Raw genomic sequence first — 18,925 nt, 5'->3', positions numbered from 1 at the left:
CTCCTCTACCTATCCTCTCTCCCCCTCTCCTCTATCAATCCTCTCTCTCCTCTATCTATCCTCTCTCCCCCTCTCCTCTACCATCCTCTCTCCCCCTCTCCTCTATCTATCCTCTCTCCCCCTCTCCTCTATCCATCCTCTCTCCCCCTCTCCTCTACCTATCCTCTCTCCCCCTCTCTTCTACCCATCCTCTCTCCCCCTCTTCCTCTCTCTATCCTCTCTCCCCCTCTCCTCTATCTATCCTCTCTCCCCCTCTCCTCTATCTATCCTCTCTCTTCCTCTCTCCTCTACCCATCCTCTCTCCCCTCTCCTCTACCTATTCTCTCTCCCCCCCTCCTCTATCTATCCTCTCTCCCCCTCTCCTCTATCTATCCTCTACCTATCCTCTCTCCACTCTCTTCATCCTATCCTCTCTCCCCCTCTCCTCTACCTATCCTCTCTCCTCTACCCATCCTCTCTCCCCCTCTCCTCTACCTATCCTCTCTCCTCTACCCATCCTCTCTCGCCCTCTCCTCTACCTATCCTCTCTCCCCCTCTCCTCTACCTATCCTCTCTCCTCTACCTATCCTCTCTCGCCATCTCCTCTTCCTATCATCTCTCCCCCTCTCCTCTCCATCTCCCCTCTACCTATCCTCTCTCCCCCTCTCCTCTACCTTTCCTCTCTCCTCTACCCACCCTCTCTCCTCCTTTCCTATACCTATCCTCTCTCCCCATCTCCTCTTCCTATCATCTCTCCCCCTCTCCTCTCCTTCTCCCCTCTACCTATCCTCTCTCCCCTGTCCTTCTCTCCTCCTTCCTCATCCCCTCATCATCTCCCCTCCTCTACAGGGCGTGTCTCATCCTTCAGTTTGACAAAGTCCTTGGCCACCTCGTCGGCCACCCGCTGAGACAGGATACGCATCACCGTCACGCCCGTCTCGTCCTTCTGGATGGTTCTACCCAGTGGGCACCAGCACACGCATGACTTCCTGTCAGCTACATCCCTCAGCTGGACCACGGCCACGCCCACGACACGGTTGGCCCGGCCAAAACAGTAGTCCTTCACCGTCACCTGCAGCTCATAGCAGTCTGGAGACTCTTTACCCAGGATACTGTTGGAGGGGTGAGGGGTGAGAAAGGTAGGGAGTAGAGAGAAGGAGGGTGGGAGAGAGAGGGAGAGGGAGAGATGGTAGAGGTAGAATGGGTTTTGTAGATTGGTTTATCCAAAAATTGAGAATGTATTGTTTGCTGTTCAGTAGGAAATAGTAGGAAATCTGAGGGAAGCTCTACAAAACTTTGAAATGAATGTGAAGTGTGACCTAAAGATTTTGAGAGGGAACTCGGTGGTGTTAGGAACTCACAATTGGAAGGTCTCATTGTACTTGGCTGTCCAGCTGTTGTTCTTTGACTTGGTGGTGAACTTCCTCTTCTGGGCAGTGAGGAGTGGACCAATCATATTGACCTCCACAAAGGGACGGAACATCCCTGATGTCTGCCATTTCATATCATTCACTGCTATCACTGGGGCAGAGAGAGAGAGAAGAAGAGAAGGGGGGGATAGAATGAGAGCGAGAGAATGAAGAGCAGAATTAGGCAGATACAAGCTAATTATCAAAATCCAGATACAAGCTAATTATCAAAATCCAGATACCAGCTAATTATCAACATCCAGATACAAGCTAATTATCAACAAGCTAATTATGAAAATCCAGATACAAGCTAATTATCAAAATCCAGATACCAGCTAATTATCAAAATCCAGATACCAGCTAATTATCAAAATCCAGATACCAGCTAATTATCAACATCCAGATACAAGCTAATTATCAAAATCCAGATACCAGCTAATTATCAACATCCAGATACAAGCTAATTATCAACAAGCTAATTATGAAAATCCAGATACCAGCTAATTATCAAAATCCAGATACCAGCTAATTATCAACATCCAGATACCAGCTAATTATCAACATCCAGATACCAGCTAATTATCAAAATCCAGATACCAGCTAATTATCAACATCCAGATACCAGCTAATTATCAACATCCAGATACCAGCTAATTATCAACATCCAGATACCAGTTAATTATCAACATCCAGATACAAGCTAATTATCAACATCCAGATACAAGCTAATTATCAACAAGCTAATTATGAAAATCCAGATACCAGCTAATTATCAAAATCCAGATACCAGCTAATTATCAACATCCAGATACCAGCTAATTATCAACATCCAGATACCAGCTAATTATCAAAATCCAGATACCAGCTAATTATCAACATCCAGATACCAGCTAATTATCAACATCCAGATACCAGCTAATTATCAACATCCAGATACCAGTTAATTATCAACATCCAGATACCAGCTAATTATCAACATCCAGATACCAGCTAATTATCAAAATCCAGATACCAGCTAATTATCAACATCCAGATACCAGCTAATTATCAACATCCAGATACCAGCTAATTATCAAAATCCAGATACCAGCTAATTATCAACATCCAGATACCAGCTAATTATCAAAATCCAGATACAAGCTAATTATCAAAATCCAGATACCATCTAATTATCAACATCCAGATACCAGCTAATTATCAACATCCAGATACCAGCTAATTATCAAAATCCAGATACCAGCTAATTATCAACATCCAGATACCAGCTAATTATCAACATCCAGATACCAGCTAATTATCAACATCCAGATACCAGCTAATTATCAAAATCCAGATACCAGCTAATTATCAACATCCAGATACCAGCTAATTATCAACATCCAGATACCAGCTAATTATCAAAATCCAGATACCAGCTAATTATCAACATCCAGATACCAGCTAATTATCAACATCCAGATACCAGCTAATTATCAAAATCCAGAAAAGAGCCGTTGAAAAAGGAAGTGATTCCCAAACCGTCCATTACAAAGTCATCACCTACAGAGAAATTAACCTGGAGAAGAGTCCCCTAAGCTAGCTGGTCCTGGGGCCCCACAGAGCCCACAGAGCCCCAGGACAGCAGCACAATTAGACCCAACCAAATCATGAGACAAAGATAATTACTTGGAAATAATTTTTTTAAAAACAGGGCAAACTAGAATGCTATTTGACCCTAAACAGAGAGTAAACATATGTTTCCCATGCCAATAACTCCTTTAAATTGAGAGAGAGAGAGATTGAGAGAGAGAGAGAGAGAGAGAGAGAGAGAGAGAGAGAGAGAGAGAGGGAGAGAGAGAGAGAGAGAGAGAGAGAGACAGAGAGAGACAGAGAGAGAGAGAGAGAGAGAGAGAGACAGAGAGAGAGAGAGAGAAAGAGAGAGAGAGAGAGAGAGAGAGAGAGAGAGAGACAGAGAGAGAGAGAGAGAAAGAGAGAGAGAGAGAGAGAATAACATGAGAAATAAAGGGAATTGGGTGTAAGAGAGCAGTAGACTGAAGGTGGGGGGGGAAAGTTCAGGGATTGATTAAAAGGACAGAACAGGACAGGATAGGACAGATTTGGACAGGACAGGATAGGACAGATTTGGACAGGATAGGACATATTTGCACAGGATAGGACAGGGCAGGTTTGGACAGGACAGGATAGGACAGATTTGGACAGGATAGGACAGATTTGCACAGGATAGGAGAGGGCAGGTTTGGACAGGACAGGATAGGACAGATTTGCACAGGATAGGACAGGGCAGGTTTGGACAGGACAGGATAGGACAGATTTGCACAGGATAGGACAGGGCAGGTTTGGACAGGATAGGATAGGACAGGACCGGACAGATTTGGACAGGATAGGATAGGACAGGACCGGACAGATTTGGACAGGATAGGAGAGGTGAAGTGGTATGTCTGGCTCACCTCTGATGTTGACCTTGTGGATCTTGTCTTTGCCTGGAGGCACCATGTCTATCTGGATCTGGGCCTCACCAATAGACTTCTCCGCTCCTGAACCTGAGGGTTGGCGGACATCACATTATTACTAACTGTTGTCTCCATTGAGAACAAAACATATAACATATTGTGGTACATCATAAAGACCAGAGACACCAATCTTTACTACAGTAGCTTACCTCTTTCAGGCCAAACCTTCTCACTTGGAGTAATCCTGATGCCAATCTCATTATGAACTGGGAGAGAGAGAGACAGAGAGACAGAGAAACAGAGAAACAGAGAGAGAGAGAGAGAGAGAGAGAGATACAAATATATTAAGAGAGAGAAAGAGAGAGAGAGAGAGAGAGAGAGAGAGAGAGAGAGATACAAATATATTAAGAGAGAGAGAGAGAGAGAGAGAGAGAGAGAGAGAGAGAGAGATACAAATATATTAAGAGAGAGAAAGAGAGAGAGAGAGAGAGAGAGAGTGTGAAATATATTAGGCGAGAGAAAGAGAGAAAGAGAGAGATAATCGGAGAGAGCGAAAAACAGGACAACAAGAAAAGTGAAAACTCTCTGCTGACCTCTATTGGCATGTTAGTGGAAGTGCATCAATACAGAAGGTTGTCATCAGTCAAACTGTGTGTGTTCGTGTGTGAGTGAGAGTGCCTCACCCTGTGTGTGCTGTGTGGTGACGAAGGTCTTAATCAGTGCATCAGTGCTCTGAGAGTAGAGGGACAGAGTGTATTTCAGCTTAGACAGCTCAGGACTCTTCTCCACATAGGTCTTCTTCAGACCGTTACCCCCCGCATGGAAGTATTGCTGCGAGAGAGAGAGAGAGACAGAGAGAGAGAGAGACAGAGAGAGAGAGAGGCAGAGAGAGAGAGAGAGAGAGAGAGACAGAGAGAGAGAAAGAGAGAGAGAAAGAGAGAGAGAGAAAGAGAGAGAGAGAAAGAGAGAGAGAGAGAGAACATGTTAGTGCATGTTCACAAATATATGTTTGTGTAAGCTTGTTTGAGGATATGTGTGATGTGTGTGTGTGATGTGCGTATGTGTGTGATGTGTGATGTGTGTGATGTGTGATGTGTGTGTGTGTATGTGTGATGTGTGATGTGTGTGTGTGTGATGTGTGTGTGTGTGTGTGTGATGTGCGTGTGTGTGTGTGATGTGCGTGTGTGTGTGTGTTTTCACCTTAATAGTTTCCAGCGCCGCCTCCATTATGACACACTGTTTGGGTGTAAGGCTTTTGGCCTCGCCCCCTGCCTATGGCAACCAGAGTAACAGACAGTCATTAGCCACGCCCACTGGCATAATAACTGGCACGCCCACTGTGTAATAACAATACAAAAATCAACTAAGGATATCCTGGCACAGGAGAGCAGCTCAACTCGTAGAACTATTTCCGGCCGCATCATGAAAGGTTGTATGTGTGTGTGTCGTTTCGCACCAGAAAGGATCTTGTTGACGTGAATGTGACCTAATATAACTTCAGTTAACAAACACTTAGATTGATTATCGTCGACAACGTCGATGATGTCATCAGAGGTTTGATTACCAAGGCAACGAGACAAAAGATCAAACAAAATAGATCTGGATTAAGTCAGAAGGATAATGTCCTTGTTGATCATAACTACAGCCACTCGTCTGCTACGTTTCGTGGTCATCACTCACTGGCGATGTGTTAAGGTCCCGTGTACAGAAATTCAAACGAATCGCTTGGTTCTAAACAGAAGGTGTATATCTACAGTATAAACATAGAGGAAGGAGATAAAGTGGTAAAGTACCTTCAGGTTAGACAGCCCCTTGGCAACGGTCAGAATCTGAGCTCCCTGGAGACACAAGAAACATCATCAGGCATGTCCTCAATGGTCAGAATCTGAGCTCCCTGGAGACATAAGAAACATCATCAGGCATGTCCTCAATGGTCAGAGGAGGGTGAGGGACTGGGGTAAGGAGAACAGTGGAAACTTAGTGGCATATGTTTCTTTAATATGTCCAATAAAACACCTTGACGTTCTACAGGGTGGTGCTGGTAGACTGTCTGATGGAGACAGGAGGTCTAGAGGGTGGTGGTGCTGGTAGACTGTCTGATGGAGGTCTACAGGGTGGTGCTGGTAGACTGTCTGATGGAGGTCTAGAGGGTGGTGCTAGTAGACTGTCTGATGGAGGTCTAGAGGGTGGTGCTGGTAGACTGTCTGGTGGAGACAGGAGGTCTAGAGAGTGGTGGTGCTGGTAGACTGTTTGATGGAGACAGGAGGTCTAGAGGGTGGTGGTGCTGGTAGACTGTCTGATGGAGACAGGAGGTCTAGAGGGTGGTGATGCAGGTAGACTGTTTGATGGAGACAGGGGTCTAGAGGGTGCTGGTGCTGGTAGACTGTCTGATGGAGACAGGAGGTCTAGAGGGTGGTGCTGGTAGACTGTCTGATGGAGACAGGGGGTGTAGAGGATGGTGCTGGTAGACTGTCTGATGGAGACAGGAGGTCTAGAGGGTGGTGCTGGTAGACTGTCTGATGGAGGTCTAGAGGGTTGTGGTGCTGGTAGACTGTCTGATGGAGACAAGAGGTCTAGAGGGTGCTGGTGCTGGTAGACTGTCTGATGGAGACAGGAGGTCTAGAGGCTGGTGCTGGTAGACTGTCTGATGTAGACAGGAGGTCTAGCGGGTGGTGCTGGTAGACTGTCTGATGGAGGTCTAGAGGGTAGTGGTGCTAGTAGACTGTCTGATGGAGGTCTAGGGGGTGGTGGTGCTGGTAGACTGTCTGATGGAGACAGGAGGTCTAGAGGGTGGTGGTGCTGGTAGACTGTTTGATGGAGACAGGAGGTCTAGAGGGTAGTGGTGCTGGTAGACTGTCTGATGGAGACAGGAGGTCTAGACGGTGGTGGTGCTGGTAGACTGTCTGATGGAGACAGGAGGTCTAGAGGGTGGTGCTGGTAGACTGTCTGATGGAGACAGGAGGTCTAGAGGGTGGTGCTGGTAGATTGTCTGATGGAGACAGGAGGTCTAGAGGGTGGTGCTGGTAGATTGTCTGATGGAGACAGGGGGTGTAGAGGGTGGTGCTGGTAGACTGTCTGATGGAGACAGGAGGTCTAGAGGGTGGTGCTGGTAGACTGTCTGATGGAGACAGGGGGTCTAGAGGGTGGTGCTTGTAGACTGTCTGATGGAGACAGGAGGTCTTGAGGGTGGTGGTGCTGGTAGACTGTCTGATGGAGACAGGAGGTCTAGAGGGTGGTGGTGCTGGTAGACTGTCTGGTGGAGACAGGAGGTCTAGAGGGTGGTGCTGGTAGACTGTCTGATGGAGGTCTAGAGGGTGGTGCTGGTAGACTGTCTGATGGAGGTCTAGAGGGTGGTGCTGGTGGACTGTCTGATGGAGACAGGAGGTCTAGAGGGTGGTGCTGGTAGACTGTCTGATGGAGACAGGAGGTCTAGAGGGTGGTGGTGCTGGTAGACTGTCTGGTGGAGACAGGAGGTCTAGAGGGTGGTGCGGGTAGACTGTCTGATGGAGACAGGAGGTCTAGAGGGTGGTGCTGGTAGACTGTCTGATGGAGACAGGAGGTCTAGAGGGTGGTGCTGGTAGACTGTCTGATGGAGACAGGGGGTCTAGAGGGTGGTGCTGGTAGACTGTCTGATGGAGACAGGGGGTCTAGAGGGTGGTGCTTGTAGACTGTCTGATGGAGACAGGAGGTCTTGAGGGTGGTGGTGCTGGTAGACTGTCTGATGGAGACAGGAGGTCTAGAGGGTGGTGGTGCTGGTAGACTGTCTGGTGGAGACAGGAGGTCTAGAGGGTGGTGGTGGTAGACTGTCTGATGGAGGTCTAGAGGGTGGTGCTGGTAGACTGTCTGATGGAGACAGGAGGTCTAGAGGGTGGTGCTGGTAGACTGTCTGATGGAGACAGGAGGTCTAGAGGGTGGTGCTGGTAGACTGTCTGATGGAGACAGGGGGTCTAGAGGGTGGTGCTGGTAGAATGTTGGTATATACAGATTTGTGAGGAGGGCAGATAGACTTACGAAACCATTGTCGCTCTGAGGTAAGATGATGGTCTTCTCCAAGCTGCTGAGAACGATCTTCCACAGATCCTTCAGTATTCTCTTCAGAACCGTCTTCTCACAGGTGTCAGCAAACAGACTCAAACTGGGGTTACAGGGAGAAGAGAGACACAGAAACACTGAGCCCCACTGTAACCTCTTTCCCCAGACAATATCAGAGCCCAGAACCAACTCCCTTCTGTGCAAGCTAGCTCTGTCACAAGCTACTACTATATCCAACATGGTCTCAGTGTGAAACTTTCACACACACAAGTCTACCATCCAAAATAGCATTGCCTAGGAAACGGCACATTTTTTTTGCTGCCCAAAATGGCATCTGTATGAATGTACACTACAAGCCCATCTCCGCACCAGAACGGCGTCCGACCATTTGTGTTAGCCTCACTCACTTTACATCCAGGAAGTCCATGAGAGGCCTCAGCATGTTGTCAGCGTCGGCCTCGGCCGTCTGGCGGTTAGGATGACCCGTGATCTGGTACACGATCTCAGCCATCTGATGCATGCAGGCAGTCAGACGGGCCTGGAAGCTATAGAGAAGGACTCTCAGTCAGATACAGAACTACAATACCACAACGCTACTACAGATACGCTGCTACAGCCATCTGACGCACGCAGGCAGTCAGACGGGGCTGGAAGCTACAACAGGAGGTTACAGTTGACAGCCAGTCAGAACTACTGACTCAGGGGATTTGACAGATACACTTTAAAAGCAACACAGTGAAACTACCACCTGACCTATCAGAGGGCAATGTGTCCCCAGTCCACCTGACCTATCAGAGGGCAATGTGTCCCCAGTCCACCTTACTTATCAGAGGGCAATGTGTCCCCAGTCCACCTGACCTATCAGAGGGCAGTGTGTCCCCAGTCCACCTGACCTATCAGAGGGCAATGTGTCCCCAGTCCACCTGACCTATCAGAGGGCAATGTGTCCCCAGTCCACCTGACCTATCAGAGGGCAATGTGTCCCCAGTCCACCTGACCTATCAGAGGGCAATGTGTCCCCAGTCCACCTGACCTATCAGAGGGCAATGTGTCCCCAGTCCACCTGACCTATCAGAGGGCAATGTGTCCCCAGTCCACCTTACTTATCAGAGGGCAATGTGTCCCCAGTCCACCTGACCTATCAGAGGGCAATGTGTCCCCAGTCCACCTGACCTATCAGAGGGCAATCTTAATCTATTACCAAACCGATGACACCTGTCGAATTCTCTCAGATCTCCACAAGGGCATGTGGAGTAGATTCTAAGGGTCCATTTAGGATAGGATCTACTACTGACCCTCAGGTACCTGTGTGGATGGGACAGGATTGATTGGACAGGGTGGATGAGAGTGCAGAAGGGGGGTTGTGGGTGTTTCTGATTTGCTCACCTCTTGCCAAACATGGAGCTCAGGTTGTCCAGGACAGTGGTCAGTTTGACCTGCAGGTCATTCAAGATGTCCGCTGTCTCGGAGTCCAGCTTGAGAGAGAGCGACATAGAGAGGGGAGAAAGAGGGAAAGAGAGAGAAAGAGAAAAAGATGGTAGAAAGAGAGAGGAGAGACAGAGGGAGAGAGAGACAGAAAGAGAGAGACAGAGAGAGAGACAGAGAGAGAGAGAGAGAGAGAGATTCGGAGAGAGTATGAGAGAGAGAAAGAGACAGAGAGAGAGAGATACAGAGAGAGAGAGAGAGAGAGAGAGAGAGAGAGATACAGAGAGATAGAGAGAGAGAGAGAGAGAGAGTAAGCGACATACATAATGACAGGTTAGTCATGTATTTCCTGTGTAGTTAGGGCTCGACTCACATCTTGTACCTGTGCAGTGACTCAGCCGATAATATGTAAACGCTCCACTTACCTGCCATTGTAAATGACTTTCATTAGCGGTGACCTATTCTATCAGTGACACCATACAATTCCACAAAAATATCCTTCCCACTTAGATGACTCAACACAACTCTAAATGATACCCTCTCTGCACACTTCAACTGTTTATTTCCTTCTTACAGCAGGATGCCCCTTGTGTCCTGTATTAGTCTTGATCCTGAGTGTAGTCGTTCATCAGCTCTCCACTTTACTCTAATGTAAGCTGGTACAGCACACTGATGGAACTTCGTAGGCTGGAAAACATCCTCAGACCTACTGTCCACAATAACTCCTGGCTTCGCATTCATTTTTAGGGTTGGGCTCAATTCGAACACTTTTGAAATAAATAGCTTCTCCATTTTCAGTCATTGAAAATAAATGCCTTATTTTTTTCTGTTATTGAATTGTATTTTCAGGGTACTTCCTGAATCGACTGCCTTTCATCTCAACTGACCTCAAACCTCATCCATTCACTGGTCCAGCCCTCCAATTGACCCGGTTTAGAATGGACTCTGACCCTCGGGGGAAGAGCAGTGGCTGCTCTCAAGATATTCATGTGACTCACCACTGGAGACCAGGGTTCAATCCCAGAGTGGACCCTTCAGACATTCTCCCCCTCTCTACCTCTTGTCATTTCTGATCTGTCTAAATAGAGAGTGGAAAGACCCTGCTGCTAACAGAATGTAGAGTAGTACACAGCACATACCAGTGGGTGACCTGTTATTAGAGAGTACTGTAAGAGAAGGGATCTTAACTAGCCAACTTCACTCTAGACATTCCAGACATTTTTCCCTCTGTGGTTGTCATGGCAGCAGTTAGAATCACAGGAAGGGCAGAGAAAACATTCTAATCCAAAAGGTCCAATTGAAAAGGCTTCTGGTTCATACCCAAGGTGCAAATTAATTGCTTAAAAATAATACAATGTGATTTTCTGTATTTTTGTTTTAGATTCCGTCTCTCACAGTTGAAGTGTACCTATGGTAAATATTACAGACCTCTACATGCTTTGTAAGTAGGAAAACCTGCAAAATCGGCAGTGTATCAAATACTTCTCCTCACTGTAGGTGTGTTTCTGCACAACAAAGCTGTTAGACAACCTGTCTGACCTGGTCTCTAACAGTGGTGGAAAAAAGTACCCAATAGTCATACCTGAGTAAAAGTAAAGATACCTTAATAGAAAATGACTCAAGTAAAAGTGACAGTCACCCAGTAAATACTACTTGAGTAAAAGTCTAAAAGTAATTGCTTTTAAAATGTTGTAAATTAATGACAAAAGTCAAATGTAATTGCTAAAATACACTTAAGTATCAAAAGTAAAAGTAAAGTTATAAATCATTTCAAATTCTTTATGTTAAGAAAACCAGACGGCGCCATTTTCTTACTTTTTAAATGTACAGATAGCCAGGGGTACACTCCAACACTCAGACATCACTTACAGATAGCCAGGGGTACTCTCCAACACTCAGACATCACTTACAGATAGCCAGGGGTACACTCCAACACTCAGACATCACTTACAGATAGCCAGGGGTACACTCCAACACTCAGACATCACTTACAGATAGCCATGGGTACTCTCCAACACTCAGACATCACTTACAGATAGCCAGGGGTACTCTCCAACACTCAGACATCACTTACAGATAGCCAGGGGTACACTCCAACACTCAGACATCACTTACAGATAGCCAGGGGTACACTCCAACACTCAGACATCACTTACAGATAGCCAGGGGTACTCTCCAACACTCAGACATAATTTACAGATAGCCAGGGGTACACTCCAACACTCAGACATCACTTACAGATAGCCAGGGGTACTCTCCAACACTCAGACATAATTTACAGATAGCCAGGGGTACTCTCCAACACTCAGACATAACTTACAGATAGCCAGGGGTACACTCCAACACTCAGACATCACTTACAGATAGCCAGGGGTACACTCCAACACTCAGACATCACTTACAGATAGCCAGGGGTACACTCCAACACTCAGACATCACTTACAGATAGCGAGGGGTACACTCCAACACTCAGACATCACTTACAGATAGCCAGGGGTACTCTCCAACACTCAGACATAATTTACAGATAGCCAGGGGTACACTCCAACACTCAGACATCACTTACAGATAGCCAGGGGTACTCTCCAACACTCAGACATAATTTACAGATAGCCAGGGGTACACTCCAACACTCAGACATCACTTACAGATAGCCAGGGGTACACTCCAACACTCAGACATCACTTACAGATAGCCAGGGGTACACTCCAACACTCAGACATAATTTACAAATGAAGCACGTCTTTAGTGAGTCCGCCAGATCAGGTAGTAGGGATGACCCGGAATGTTCTCTTGATAAGTGTGTGAATTGGACCATTTTCTGTCCTGCTAAGCATTCAAAATGTAACAAGTACTTTTGGGTGGTCAGGGGAAATGTATGTCGTAAAAAGTACATTACTTTCTTTAGGAATGTAGTGAAGTAAAAGTAAAAGTTGTTCAAATATGAATAGTAAAGTACAGATACCCCCAAAAACTACTTAAGTAGAAATACTTGAAAGTACTACTTAAGTACTTTACACCACTGGTCTCTACCACAGCTTATTTTATGGGGGGGGGGGGGGGGGGGGTACAGTATGGTATTGGGGGGAGTGGGGTATTGTATTGGGGGGGATACTGTATTGTGATGGGGAAGTGTAGAATACTGTATTGTATTGGGGGGTAGAATACTGTATTGTATTGGGGGGTAGAATACTGTATTGTATTGGGGGGGGGTGTAGAATACTGTATTGTATTGGGGGGGGTGTAGAATACTGTATTGTATTGGGGGGGGGGTGTAGAATACTGTATTGTATTGGGGGGGTAGAATACTGTATTGTATTGGGGGGGGGGTGTAGAATACTGTATTGTATTGGGGGGGGTGTATAATACTGTATTGTATTGGGGGGTAGAATACTGTATTGTATTGGGGGGGGGGTGTAGAATACTGTATTGTATTGGGGGGGGGGGGTGTAGAATACTGTATTGTATTGGGGGGGTAGAATACTGTATTGTATTGGGGGGGGTGTAGAATACTGTATTGTATTGGGGGGTAGAATACTGTATTGTATTGGGGGGTAGAATACTGTATTGTATTGGGGGGTAGAATACTGTATTGTATTGGGGGGTAGAATACTGTATTGTTTTTGGGGGGTGTAGAATAATGTATTGTACTGGGGGGGTGTAGAATACTGTATTGTATTGGGGGGGTGTAGAATACTGTATTGTATTGGGGGGGGGGGGGGGGGTGTAGAATACTGTTTTGTATTGGGGGTGTAGAATACTGTATTGCATTGGGGGGGTATAGATATTGTACTGTATTGGGGGGTAGAATACTGTATTGTATTGGGGGGTAGAATACTGTATTGTTTTTGGGGGGTGTAGAATACTGTATTGTATTGGGGGGGTGTAGAATATTGTATTGTATTGGGGGGGTATAGAATATTGTACTGTATTGGGGGGTAGAATACTGTATTGTAATGGGGGTAGAATACTGTATTGTTTTTGGGGGGTGTAGAATATATGTATTGTACTGGGGGGGTGTAAAATACTGTATTGTATTGGGGGGGGTGTAGAATATTGTATTGTATTGGGGGGGTATAGAATATTGTACTGTATTGGGGGGTAGAATACTGTATTGTATTGGGGGGTAGAATACTGTATTGTTTTTGGGGGGTGTAGAATATTGTACTGTATTGGGGGGGGGTGTAAAATACTGTATTGTATTGGGGGGGGTGTAGAATATTGTATTGTATTGGGGGGGTATAGAATATTGTACTGTATTGGGGGGTAGAATACTGTATTGTATTGGGGGGTAGAATACTGTATTGTTTTTGGGGGGTGTAGAATAATGTATTGTACTGGGGGGGTGTAAAATACTGTATTGCATTGGGGGGGGTGTAGAATATTGTATTGTATTGGGGGGTATAGAATATTGTACTGTATTGGGGGTATAATACTGTATTGTATTGGGGGGTAGAATACTGTATTGTATTGGGGGGTAGAATACTGTATTGTATTGGGGGGGTGTAGAATAATGTATTGTATTGGGGGGGTGTAGAATATTGTATTGTATTGGGGGGGGTGTAGAATATTGTATTGTATTGGGAGGGTGTAGATTATTGTATTGTATTGGGGGGTAGAATACTGTATTGTATTGGGGGGTAGAATACTGTATTGTATTGGGGGTAGAATACTGTATTGTTTTTGGGGGGTGTAGAATAATGTATTGTATTGGGGGGTGTAGAATATTGTATTGTATTGGGGGGGGTGTAGAATATTGTATTGTATTGGGGGGTGGAATACTGTATTGTATTGGGGGGGGGGGGTGTAGAATACTGTATTGTATTGGGGGTGTATAATACTGTATTGTATTGGGGGTAGAATATTGTATTGTATTGGGGGGGGGTGTAGAATACTGTATTGTATTGGGGGGTGTATAATACTGTATTGTTTTGGGGGGTGGAATACTGTATTGTATTGGGGGGGGGGGGGGTGTAGAATACTGTATTGTATTGGGGGGTGTATATACTGTATTGTATTGGGGGGTAGATACTGTATTGTATTGGGGGGTGTATAATACTGTATTGTATTGGGGGGTAGAATACTGTAATGTATTGGGGGGTGTATAATACTGTATTGTTTTTGGGGGGTGTAGAATATTGTACTGTATTGGGGGGTAGAATACTGTATTGTATTGGGGGGTAGATACTGTATTGTTTTTGGGGGGTGTAGAATAATGTATTGTATTGGGGGGGTGTAGAATATTGTATTGTATTGGGGGGGGTGTAGAATATTGTATTGTATTGGGGGGTGGAATACTGTATTGTATTGGGGGGGGGGTGTAGAATACTGTATTGTATTGGGGGGTGTAATACTGTATTGTATTGGGGGGTGTAGAATACTGTATTGTATTGGGGGGGTGTAGATACTGTATTGTATTGGGGGGGTAGAATACTGTATTGTATTGGGGGGGGGGGTGTAGAATACTGTATTGTATGGGGGGGGGTGTAGAATACTGTATGTATTGGGGTGTAGAATACTGTATTGTATAGGGGGGTAGAATACTGTATTGTATTGGGGGGGGTGTAGAATATTGTATTGTATTGGGGTGTAGAATATTGTATTGTATAGGGGGACAGAATACTGTATTGTATAGGGGTGGTGTAGAATGGAGACCAAGGCGCAGCGTGGTAAGCGTACATTCTAATTTATTAAACGAATGAACACTGAAACAAACTAACAAAAATAACAAACAACCGAACGAAACGTGAAGCTATACACATGAGTGCTAACAGGCATCTACAACATAGACAAGAACCCACAAACACAAAAGGGAAAATGGCAACCTAAATATGATCCCCAATCAGAGACAACAATAAACAGCTGCCTCTGATTGGGAACCATATCAGGCCACCAGAGACATACATATACCTAGACCTATCAAACATATACCAGGTAAGGATCAATATGTAACAGACTCATTATATGTAATATATAGGTGAGATTAGGGCTGTGGCGGTAATACGGTCAATGTAACAGCCCTAGGTAGGTTTTAGTAAACCCACCAATCAGAGGGATTCTCAATCTTATTAGCAGATACCTGTGTCTCATGTCTTAATTAACTGAGAAAACAGGCTGATTTAGGGATTAAATAACGTCTGTCTCTTTCTGTCACGGCTCAAATGAGAACAATTCAGCGAGCCAGAACTGAACCGTTTCCTGAATGGGAAATTGCTGAGTCACTGGGCAATCACTCAACAGTTATAGAACAGCAGTAGCCTATGGCACTCGAGCTAATTATAATCTTCCTGGAAACCTCCTAAATGGGACCCTATCCCCTAGGTAGTGCATAGGCACATAGGGCCCTGGTCAAAAGTAGTGCACTATTTAGGGAATAGGGTGCCATTTGGGACGCATTTCTGTATTTAGTCGAGTACACTCATTCACTTCCTCGCTCCCTAGAGGTAAGGTCTGTGCATATTCTTATCGGCAGACTCAGTAGCCTCAGTTTTTCTAATGACTGCCTTGCCTGGTTCACCAACTACTTTGCAGACAGAGTTCAGTTGTCCGGTCCTCTGGCAGTCTCTATGGGGGTACCACAGGGTTCAATTCTCGGGCCGACTATTTTCTATGTATATATCAATGATGTTGCTCTTGCTGCGGGCGATTCCCTGATCCACCTCTATGCAGACGACACCATTCTGTATACTTCTGCTAACATCTACTAATATCCAACTAGCATCCAGCTATCCCTCACCGTTATCTCCAATGCTAATATCTACTATTTATCGACACTCTTCCTTTTCATTTTCTCTGATCTGAATAAAGTCTAATGTCTTCAGATGTTAGTCATCACCCAGTGTGGAGATAAGATTAACCCATTCCACCAGCCCTCCCCTCTGTGGAAAGACAGATCCAACATTTTGACACGCGCTCACATTTAATTATCTGCAGGCTCCCTGCTAGTCGCTAGTCTATTAACATCTGACTGTAGAGGAAGGAGGGAAGACATTACACTGAGGAGCTGTTGTAAATGTCTAAAGTGGCTTTTTGGAACTCTGTGAGCTCTGCGAGAGCAGTTAGATAAGGACATTTGATTGCTGCCACTAACGGCACTAACTGTAGGGGAGACAGAAGTTTGTGTCTGTGTGTGTGTGTGTGTGTGTGTGTGTGTGTGTGTGTGTGTGTGTGTGTGTGTGTGTGTGTGTGTGTGTGTGTGTGTGTGTGTGTGTGTGTGTGTGTATAGGGGGGAGGGCTGGAGTTTGGGTGGTTACATGAATGCAGAAGGATTTTAAAGGAACAGGTATACACATAGCCATCTTGTAACGGTTTTCTTGAGTTGAAGGAGAGGCGGACCAAAACGCAGCGTGGTGATTATTCATGGTTCTTTAATAAAGGAACTAACATGAATAGACTAACAAAACAAGAAATGTGAAAAACCGAAACAGCCCTATCTGGTGCAAACACAGAGACAGGAACAATCACCCACAAACACACAGTGAAACCCAGGCTACCTAAGTATGATTCTCAATCAGAGACAACTAATGACACCTGCCTCTGATTGAGAACCATACTAGGCCGAAACATAGAAATACCCAAATCATAGAAAAACAAACATAGACTGCCCACCCCAACTCACACCCTGACCATACTAAATAATGACAAAACAAAGGAAATAAAGGTCAGAACGTGACACATCTTTACCCAGAACCCCCCTCACTTCTGAACCAGCAGACTGAGGACGGGATGGAGAGAATAAAAGAGAGGGCAAAATGAAGAGATTAAAACCACCCCCATGACATGTATGGTTATATAGCAGGTTGCTCACATTATATACATATATACTCAGTGGACAGTTTATTAGGTACCGGGTCAGACCCAAGAACAGACTGAATTCTTCGGGGCATGGATTACACAATGTGTCAGAAACCTTCCAATACACACAGTCAGTTAGGAAAGCAAAGGCTAGCTTTTTCAAACAGAAATTTGCATCCTGCAGCACTAATTCCAAAAGGTTTTGGGACATGGTGAAGTCCATGGAGAATACGAGTACCCTCCTAACAGCTGCTCACTGCACTGAGACTAGGAAACACTGTCACCACTGATAAATCCACGATAATTTCAATAAGCATTTCTCTACGTCTGGCCATGCTTTCCACCTGGCTACCCCAACCCCGGCCAACAGCTCTGCAACCTCCGCAGCAACTGTCCCAAGCCCCCCCCCCCCCCCCCGCTTCTCCTTCACCCAAATCTAGACAGCTGATGTTCTGAAAGAGTTGCAAAATCAAGATCCCTACAAATCAGCCGGGCTAGACAATCTAGACCCTCTCTTCCTAAAATTATCTGCCGCCATTGTTGCAACCCCTATTACTAGTCTGTTCAACCCCTCTATCGTATCGTCTGAGATTCCTAAAGATTGGCAAGCGGCCGAAGTCATCCCCCTGTTCAAAGAGGGAGACACTCTAGACCCAAACTGTTACAGACCTATATCCATCCTGCCCTGCCTTTCTAAAGTCTTAGAAAGCCAAGTGAACAAACAGATCACCGACCATTTCGAATCCCACCGTACCTTCTCTGCTATGCAATCTGGTTTCCGAGCTGGCCACGGGTGCACCTCAGCCACGCTCAAGGTCCTAAACGATATCATAACCGATATCATAATCAATAAAAGACAGTACTGTACAGTCGTCTTCATCGACCTGACCAAGACTTTCAACTCCGTCAATCACTGTATTCTTATCGGCAGACTCAACAGCCTTGGTTTCTCTAATGACTAATTTCTCCCCACTATCATCACTACTCTGGACGGTTCTGACTTAGAATATGTGGACAACTATAAATACCTAGGTGTCTGGCTAGACTGTAAACTCTCCTTCCAGACTCACATTAAACATCTCCAATCCAAAGTTAAATCTAGAATTGGCTTCCTATTTCGCAACAAAGCATCCTTCACTCACACTGCCAAACTTACCCTTGTAAAACTGACTATCCTACTGATCCTTGACTTTAGTGATGTAATTTACAAAATAGCCTCCAGCACTCTACTAAGCAAACTGGATGCAGTCTATCACAGTGCCATCCGTTTTGTCACCAAAGCCCCATATACTACCCACACTGTGACCTGTATGCTCTTGTTGGCTGACCCTCGCTACGTATTCGTCGTCAAACCCACTGGCTCCAGGTCATTTATAGATCTTTGCTAGGTATAGCTCCACTTTATCTCAGCTCACTGGTCACCATAGAAACATTTGCGCTCCAGCAGGTATATTTCACTGGTCATCCACCAAAGCCAACACCTCCTTTGGCTGCCTTTCCTTCCAGTTCTCTGCTGCCAGTGACTGGAACGAATTTCAAAAATCACTGAGGCTGGAGACTTATAACTCCCTCACTAACCCTAAGCGTCAGCTGTCAGAGCAGCTTACCGATCGCTGCAGCTGTACACAGCCCATCTGTAAATAGCCCATCCAACCAACTACCTCATCCCCAAATTTGTTTTTGTTTTTCTGCTCTTTTGCACACACATATTTCTACTTGCACATCCTCATCTGCACATAGCACTCCAGTGTAAATTTGCTAAATAGTAATTACTTCACCACTATTGGCCTACTTATTGCCTTACCTCCTTTCTTCATTTGCACACACTGCATACAG

General features: G+C 45.5%; 1 protein-coding gene across 1 annotated transcript in view; it reads right to left on the bottom strand.

Moving 5' to 3' along the window:
• Positions 1-371: 371 nt before the first annotated feature.
• The window catches only part of LOC110525085 (protein unc-13 homolog B), a 70,720-nt gene continuing 52,166 nt past the window's right edge, over positions 372-18,925 (bottom strand). The window contains exons 23-32 of the mRNA XM_090236930.1: positions 9,257-9,345; positions 8,278-8,415; positions 7,850-7,973; positions 5,632-5,676; positions 5,039-5,110; positions 4,522-4,669; positions 4,048-4,104; positions 3,836-3,928; positions 1,341-1,500; positions 372-1,091 (exon numbers count right to left, since the gene is read on the bottom strand). Of these exons, the coding sequence (XP_090093056.1) occupies positions 809-1,091; positions 1,341-1,500; positions 3,836-3,928; positions 4,048-4,104; positions 4,522-4,669; positions 5,039-5,110; positions 5,632-5,676; positions 7,850-7,973; positions 8,278-8,415; positions 9,257-9,345 (1,209 nt within the window). The 3' untranslated portion in view covers positions 372-808. The remainder of the gene's footprint in view (positions 1,092-1,340; positions 1,501-3,835; positions 3,929-4,047; positions 4,105-4,521; positions 4,670-5,038; positions 5,111-5,631; positions 5,677-7,849; positions 7,974-8,277; positions 8,416-9,256; positions 9,346-18,925) is intronic.

This window comes from Oncorhynchus mykiss, chromosome 6 (assembly GCF_057628025.1).
Source record: "Oncorhynchus mykiss isolate SJ-2025 chromosome 6, ASM5762802v1, whole genome shotgun sequence".
Taxonomy (NCBI): domain Eukaryota; kingdom Metazoa; phylum Chordata; class Actinopteri; order Salmoniformes; family Salmonidae; genus Oncorhynchus; species Oncorhynchus mykiss.
This window is presented reverse-complemented; position numbering and strand designations above follow the sequence as displayed.